Here is an 8,557-nt window from a genome sequence, read left to right as displayed (position 1 = left end):
TTTTCCTGATTTTTCAACACTGGGACTCACTGGACTTTTTAAATCACAGGAAAACCTTTTTATAATGCTCTTTGGATTGTAACTGCACTTTGTAAAAAAAGCTTTCATTGTATTCAAACAGCAAATCTTCAGCAACAACTTCTCAGTTTGTGATTCAAAATGTTTCTTGTTCTCTGAAATCTAAAATATTGAAAACTCTGTTTACTGCAAAAACTGCAATTTATATCTTAATTGCAATATTCAGCAAAATAATGGTTAAGGTTTAAAAAAATACTGCCAACACTGTCTCCCACTGCCCAACCACACACACACACACACACACACACACACACACACACACACACACACTTCCATGTAAGCCAGGGTTACCATGACAACAGTCAAACTTTGTCTTGGCAGACCAAGCCCCCAGGAAGAGCTCTGGGCTGTGCGGTCATTTTGGCGTAGTGGCCAAGCTCGGTATTGCAAGTCACGTGACTCCACAGGGCCCAAAAAGACTTTTTCCCATAGACATACATGGGGAAAGAAACAGCTGTAAAACTCCGGGAACATTTTTATGGCTATCACTCAAAGTCAAAAACGATTCTTTCAATTATCAACTTTTAAATCATTGGCTCCATTTTTCTTTGGAAGCCACCAAGAGCCGTATAAAGCTGGATTTTACGGAGCTCCGTGAACGCGCCTCTAGGCCACGGGAACGCTCCGTGCGCGTTCACCGCTTCTACTTCCACTGTTGACGAGCTATACAGCTAGCTGACTGTTAGCGGAGGCTTTTAGCTGTATGTGATCAAACTAGATCACATTAAACTCAACCTACACGTCCGCCGACACTTAGGTTTAACAGGCAAGACTTCAGAACAATAACGGATGGTTTCTATTTTCTTTTTGTTTCTCTTGATTAAATAGGTCGCTTGCAAGCTAGCTAGCTAACGTTATAACATTGCTGAAGTTAACCAGCTACATGTAGCATAAGCAGTTCTATGCACCTACTTACTATTATATATTTATTTACATCTCGAAATTCTCAGTTTACACACTATGCCTATGTACTTTTCTTTATCCTATTAAAGTTATGAATGTATTTGGGCTTTGATGGTTGTTCTAATTTCTTTTACTGTCTGTAAATTTATATTAAGATGTCCAATTTGAGTTAACCTGCTTGAGTTACTGATAATGTCTATTATGTAAATGGAATTGAGTCTTCTTCCAACCAGGAGTGTTTCTGGGCACTGCATAGAGAGATCAAGCTTATAGAAATTTTGCTATGACAGAGTCTAGACAGTATAACACTTGCAAACTCAAGTAAACCTTGGTGTGACACCAAACAAACCTAGAATATTCCCAATGATAATAATTTAAGATTTTTTTTCCACTAGCAAACCTTGCATCTAAGTTGCAGAATGCAAACCTATCTTCATGCACTGTTTATATAGGACTGTGTTTGATCAGAGTACTAATATTTCTCATGACTAAATGTTGTGAGGTGACCCACCTTTGATCCAGTGTAGTTCAGTCCCATGGATTAAATCAATACATGCAGCAGAATAATAATGGCTACAAGTAATACTATCTCTACACTGAGGCAACAGCATGTTGGTTAACTTGGACTATGTGGTCTAGATGTGTGGCTTTAGTCAATATTATCAGAAATTACTCACAAGGAAGAGACATTCAAAAAATGTATCAGTGTATATTCTGTAAGACTTGTATAAATAAAAACACTGTTAGTAACATAATATTGATATTTGTGACTAGAAAAACATAATGCTGGTAAAATGTAATAACCAAGGTAAGATGGAGAAAAGTAATTTGAGGGCAATGGACTACAGAGTGATGACAAATAAGACTTATTTAATAGATGATCCAAGACAAACTGTTATATGTAAAGTAAACATTTATTTCAAAATACGTTCCATTCTACATGTTCCATTTTATATGGGTGAAACATTCTCAGGAGTATCAAGCATTACAAGACAAAAAAAACAAAACAACCACAATCATCTTTGAACTGGAACACTAGTTTATAACAGGTGGATATTTAGAGAGCCCCGGTCCACAGAGGGCAGCTGTAATATGTCAGTACAAGGTAAGATTCAGTAAAAGCAAAGGGTTCAGAAATCTAGTAAAGAAAGAAACTAGTGAAAAGGCCAGAACACATCATAAATAAGTTAATTTCTTTGGGAGCATTTTCCAGAGAAGTGTCAGTGGTTCTTGAAGAGCAGGACTTTCTGTAACAGAAGAAACTGCAGTTAGTATCTGCAGCTCAGTGTCTTACAGAAAACAGTTGGCATACATCATGATGGTGATTACAGCACAGGGTGAAAAGTACTTAATTTGTGAAGCACTGGCTCCAGTAGAGGTGAAAAAGTCGCTACCAAGTCATTACTATCTGTGACCGATGTGAACCATCTCTCGTCGAAAATGCTCTAAATTAAGTTCAAAATGAATCTCCTCACCTGGTTAAGCAAGTAAACCCTTGACATGGACCTGGCTAGCGATGTGTGGCATGAACTTGACTCCCTGTGAGAAACACAAGACAACGTTCAACACAACAAGTGGAGCAACACGAGTGGAGCATAAATCACAAATGCAAAGTTTAATCTATGATCTAACGTTAGCGAACATTTCTATCTTTACGTTAACTTGTTTGATGTTAACCCATGGATGTGTTAGCTGACTCTAGCCTCTAGATCATGGGCCTCAAGCTCGCGGCCCGCGGGCCAATTGCGGCCCGCGAGACGATATTTTGTGGCCCCCACCTTAATATGAAAGTTTAATGTTAGTGCGGCCCGCGAGTTTTATATGGATGGCACTTTACAGTATTGTGTGCAGAGCTGAACGAACTTACCAATCACGGTGGGGTATATGGCTCTCGGGGGTGGGACATCGACCGGGCTTGATGCAAGCAGAGAAACATTTCTCAATGAGTGAAAGTTACAGCAGCGTTGCCATGGAGAGTTTTCTTCCGTGCCTGGCTGGCTGCCTCGTTTCTATTGGGCACACGCGGACATTCGTCCCAGCGCGCTGCGTTCACAACACTTCCAAAAAAAAGTTTTTTAAGTTGCTGCCCAGCGGGACATTATACGTATATATGTCTCTCTCTGACAAAAAAATCAAAGTGATGCGTACGCGGCGGGATAAAAGAAAAGTAAGGAACTCAATGTAGCCTAATGTAGTCTGCAGTCACATAGCGACACCTGTCCGTCGGCGATAACAGTCCCCGGTAAACCGGACCAATTATAGGGTCGCACCGTTATTTGTGGGTCATTATTTTTTATTTGCATCGCGCTATTTGCATTGCCTCACACGATGAACACTACTAGGTGAGTGGAAAAGCAGACAAGCTTGGGCAATTTTTGAGAGAATTGACCCCCAGCTTCCCTGAGCTTTCCCGAATGTTCAAGCGGACCATGTGCCTTTTTGGGAGCACATACTTGTGCGAAAAGCTCTTCTCCACCTTGAACTTCAATAAGTCCAAGTACAGGTCCAGACTTACTGATAATCATCTTCAAGCCATACTGAGGGTCTCAACTGCTTCCTCCCTCAAGCCAAATGTGGCTCAGCTATGCGAGAGGAAGCGCTGCCAGGTCTCTAGCAGCAAGGAGTAGGCAAGAGAAGCCATGTTCAGAAGAACAGTTCATGTTCTTCAATGTTCCATTCATGTTCAGGACAATTCATATTCAGAAGAACCCATTGAGGTTAAAGAACTGTTAATAAAGACGTTTAAATCTTATTTTGTGTTAAAAAATAAAAATAAAGACATTTGAGAAGATTGGAATTTTTTTAACAAAGCTTTTCTTGTGGAATACCTGATGCGGCCCAGCCTCACCCAGACTCTGCCTCCAGCGGCCCCCAGGTAAATTGAGTTTGAGACCCCTGCTCTAGATTCTTAGCCGTCTCGTTATGCTAACCGTTATTACCAACGTTAGCTTAGCTCAACTTTATCCAGACTGAATCACTTCACATTGGATGTAAGATTTATACAAATAAAGCAAATGTTCTGTGATTGAATAAATGATAGAGTCATACCTGGACGATGGTTCCCCCGAAGAGCCGAGTCTGCAGCAGCAACAGCCAATCAGAACCTAGAACCTAGAAAGCTGCACATGAACGCGCCGTCGTCACGGTCGCTACGAGAACGCCACTAGACTCGTTCATGTGGGATAGGCGGGGCCAAGAAAAACACTACTGCGCAGGTGCTGTGGACACGGAAGTAGGATTCGTAAAAACTTTTTCGGCGTATGCGCTGGGTGAGCAACTTTCATTGGAATGAATGGGCCGCCATCATTGAATGCCTCATCCATAGTTTAATACATCCATGACGTGAACGCACATCGGTGCCAAGTGTGAAAACTTTCAGTTCGGCCGACATTGAGGTGAATGGGATCGCCATCTCCTCTTGAGACGTCCGGTTTTTAAACCGTTAAAAAGCGTTAACGTTAGTAAGAAATAATCCTCGCGAAGGTGTAAAAGAAACAGACAGGGTTTGAAGAACGTGCTTTATCTTTCCAGTCAGGGAGCTGCGGTGTTGGTGAGTGAGAGCAAATGTTACAGCCTCTCTAGCTTAATCGTTGTCATCATGACTTCTGTGTGTGCTAGCTAATAATATAAGCTAGATGACTAGTACGAATGTAAATCACTGAGGCGAACTGCAAGGCATTGTAGCATACGGTCAAGTCCTAGTTTGGCTTAAGGATATTTACCTAACTCTGACAGGCCATATCATTGAGTCCAGCCAGTTACAATCAGAGCCATTAATAAATTGATCTGGTTATAATTGCAGTCAGGTCAGCGATAACAGGTCGGACCTGCCCCGTTTGGTCAGGTATCATGATGTAGCTTCTTGGACCAAACAGGGGCTCGAGTTGAGCTGCTGGACAGAGCCATGATCTGTTTGGAGACCAACAACAAGGAAAACGAACGCGCACATTTAGATAAAAAAACATCAGTCAACATCACGTAATGTGTTTTTTTTTATTTTGTGGAAGCATTTTTCAGTCAAAGGTGAAACAACACAGATATGATGGGTTATAGTGGGACTTGCCATGCCCGCCCCATTAACTTCAATAGAAGTGGCACCAAAGTCTGGCACCAATGCAAAATTCGAATGCTGTCACATGACGTAATGACCCTTCCTTCTTTTATAGTTTCCTTGGTTTCCTCCAGAATCAAGTCTCTCTCTCTCTCTCTCTCTCTCTCTCTCTCATTCACACTCTGCCTCGCTCTACCTTCACTCTGATCCATTAGAGAGAGAGAGAGAGAGAGAGAGAGAGAGGGGTAGATGTGTAACCGGAGCGGTCTGTTGAACTCTCAGACTGAACAGACAGGAGGAACGCTGCTCTCAGGTCAGTTATATTATTATATGATGTACGAGAAAATTTACCCAAATGTTCTTTTACATCATTGGCTGTTTAACTCTGAGTCACATTTGCCAAATCACATGGTACTGACTGTTATACATTCTTAGTTTATCCTGTCACTTTAATTCTGAAGCAGGACAAAGCTCCGCCCCTTAATGTGCTTCACCGAGACAAACCAGGAAACAGAGGTTGTTATTTTCCCTCTCCTCACTGAGAAGAGACACACACACCGAGAGACAGACAATAAGATTCACCTTCAGACCAAACCCACGACTTCCACTGAGGGAGGACAGCTACAGGAGGGAATACTGGGAATACTGGGAATACTGGAAAACTGCCACTTCAACCTGCCGCTGACTGCGTAAACTGAACGTGAGTTTTAGAGAAACCACGACTCAAAGTGAAAGTAACTTTCTAGAGGAGGGAGTGGTGCCACAACTGGCTGACTCACTTCCTGTTTGAGCCGTCTGCCTGGTGAGTTTTCAGCTTCACTCAGAGAGAAAATGTCTTCCAGATCAGAGGAGGATCTCTCCTGTTCTGTCTGCCATGACGTCTTTAAAGATCCTGTCCTCCTGTCATGCAGCCACAGCTTCTGTAAAGCCTGTCTGCAGAGCTGGTGGACAGAGAAACTAATACATGACTGTCCACTTTGTAAGAGAAGATCTTCAAAGGATGAACCACCTTGTAACTTGGTGTTAAAGAACCTGTGTGAGTCTTTCTTACTGGAGAGAGATCAGAGAGCTTCAGCAGGATCTGAGCTTCTCTGCAGTCTGCACTCTGAGAAACTCAAGCTCTTCTGTCTGGACCATCAGCAGACAGTGTGTGTTGTCTGTCTGCATTCAAAAACACACACCGACCACAGAATCAGACCCATCGATGAAGCTGCACTGGATCTCAAGGAGGAATTTCAGGAATCACTGAAGCCCTTAAAGGAGAAACTGGAGCTCTTTAATAAAGTTAAAGGAAACTGTGATCAAACAGCAGAACACATTAAGGTCCAGGCCCGACGCACAGAGAGGCAGATTAAGGAGGAGTTTAAGAAGCTTCACCAGTTTCTACAAGAGGAAGAGGAGGCCAGGATCGCTGCACTGAGGGAGGAAGAGGAGCAGAAGAGTCAGACGATGAAGGAGAAGATCGAGGGTCTGAGCAGAGAGATAGCAGCTCTTTCAGACACAGTCAGAGCCATAGAGAAGGAGCTGAGAGCTGAAGACGTCTCGTTCCTGCAGAACTACAAGGCTACAGTGGAAAGAGTCCAGCGCCCCCTGCTGGAGGATCCACAGCTGGTCTCAGGAGCTCTGATAGACGAGGCCAAACACCTGGGCAACCTGAGCTTCACAGTCTGGGACAAGATGAAGGAGATGGTCTCCTACACTCCTGTGATTCTGGACCCCAACACTGCTGATCCAGATCTCATCCTGTCTGAAGATCTGACCAGTGTGAGATGGGGAGAAGAGCAGCAGCTTCCTGAAAACCCAGAGAGGTTTCACCCCTGCTCTCTCCTGGGATCAGAGGACTTTAACTCAGGAACTCACAGCTGGGATGTTGAGGTTGGAGACAGTACATTCTGGGTCCTGGGTATGTTAGCAGAGTCTGTCCAGAGGAGAGGAGACATACAGTCTGGATTATGGAGAATATTGTTCTGTAATGGTGAATACAGAGCACACTCCCCATCAGATCCAGACACTGTTCTCCCAGTGAAGAAGAAGCTCCAGAGGATCAGACTGCATCTGGACTGGAACAGAGGAAAGCTGTCACTCTCTGATCCTGATACTAACACACACATACACACCATCACACACACTTTCACTGACAGGCTGTTTCCATACTTTTACACTGTATATGAACCTCTGAAGATTTTACCAGTGAAGGTCTCTGTAACAGTGGAACAGCACAGTTAGAGATGAAGATGATGGTGATGATGATGATCTGGGATTAATAAAGTCCTTATCTATCTATCTATCTATCTATCTATCTATCTATCTGCAGGTACTAAAATGTAAAAAGTCTTTATTATAGCCTCATTATAAAAACAGCGACTAACGCGTATCGACCAAGAACCGGTCTTCATCAGAGTCAAAGTGCTGATGGAGAAATTATTATAGGAGAGACATTTTTTCCAGAATAATCCAGAAACGCAGTGAATTTTAAACTTGATCAAATAACAAAAAACTACAATACCTATTAAAGCTGCAGAAATTTCTGTTGTATCAGAATGAATGTGAATCTCTGTGTGTTTTATGTTGCATAATCAGGTTGATCTGCATTCGTTTACAGTTTGTTCTAATCATTTTGTTTGCTTCTGATTTTTGTCTCCATTATTTATGTAAGCTTTGGCAACATACAGTCAGCAGCCTATTACTTGTCATGCTAATAAAGCTGATTGAAATGGAAAGTGAATAAAGATATGTGATCTGACCATCCGTCTTATAGAAGCCACTGGACATATATTCATACATTTTATTACGCCGTTTTTCCATGATAACGAGCTAATTGAACTTTGTTTTCTCCAGATATCGAGTTATTTATGTCATTATCTCCAGATAACACATGTTGTTTTCCAGAGATAACGACAAAATCATCTGGAGATCTCTGGAAAACAAAGTAACGGCCACAGATTAATTATCTCGTTATCTGGAGAAAAGCAAAGTTTGTTTTCCAGAGATTATGAATGAATTTACTATTGTTTTTACTTTTGTCTTTTGAATAGTTTTAATGCTGTCTCCTCATGACAGCTAATGTGTGTATTAAGTGTTCTGTGTGTGTGTGTGTGTGTGTGTGTGTGGCCTGTATGATGCATCTGATCTGAAACATAAAGTTCCTTGGAAAAATAAAGTCATTTGAATTGGATTTGAAACGTTCTGCTGATTGACTTTATATCATCTTCTCTCTCTCTCTCTCTCTCTCTCTGTCTCTCTCTCTGTCTCTCTCTCTCTGTCTCTCTCTCTGTCTCTCTCTCTGTCTCTCTCTCTGTCTCTCTCTCTGTCTCTCTCTCTCTGTCTCTCTCTCTGTCTCTCTCTCTGTCTCTCTCTCTGTCTCTCTCTCTCTCTCTCTGTGTCTCTCCCTCTCTCTCTCTCAAATTCAAATTCATATTTGCTTTATTGGCATGAATGTCACAACAACAATATTGCCAAAGCATCAAGAGTCAATGAAACAAAACAATAGTAACACAACATTAAGATTGCTACATATTAATTATA

At 42.0% G+C, this 8,557-nt stretch overlaps 1 protein-coding gene across 1 annotated transcript; it reads left to right on the top strand.

The window, feature by feature from the left end:
- Window positions 1-5,790: 5,790 nt before the first annotated feature.
- Window positions 5,791-8,207, top strand: LOC139931261 (E3 ubiquitin-protein ligase TRIM35-like). The gene has a single exon (XM_078291422.1). It carries the CDS (start codon window positions 5,864-5,866, stop codon window positions 7,256-7,258), a length of 1,395 nt encoding a protein of 464 aa, XP_078147548.1. The 5' UTR covers window positions 5,791-5,863; the 3' UTR covers window positions 7,259-8,207.
- The last annotated feature ends 350 nt before the right edge of the window (window positions 8,208-8,557 follow it).

This window comes from Centroberyx gerrardi, chromosome 22 (genome assembly GCF_048128805.1).
Source record: "Centroberyx gerrardi isolate f3 chromosome 22, fCenGer3.hap1.cur.20231027, whole genome shotgun sequence".
In the NCBI taxonomy this organism is placed as follows: domain Eukaryota; kingdom Metazoa; phylum Chordata; class Actinopteri; order Beryciformes; family Berycidae; genus Centroberyx; species Centroberyx gerrardi.
The sequence above is the reverse complement of the archived record's forward strand: the minus strand, read 5'-3'. Positions and strand labels throughout refer to the sequence as shown.

Bases quoted from the DNA above. Each gene is read 5' to 3' on its own strand.
- LOC139931261 (XM_078291422.1), top strand. From the start codon at position 5,864: ATGTCTTCCAGATCAGAGGAGGATCTCTCCTGTTCTGTCTGCCATGAC.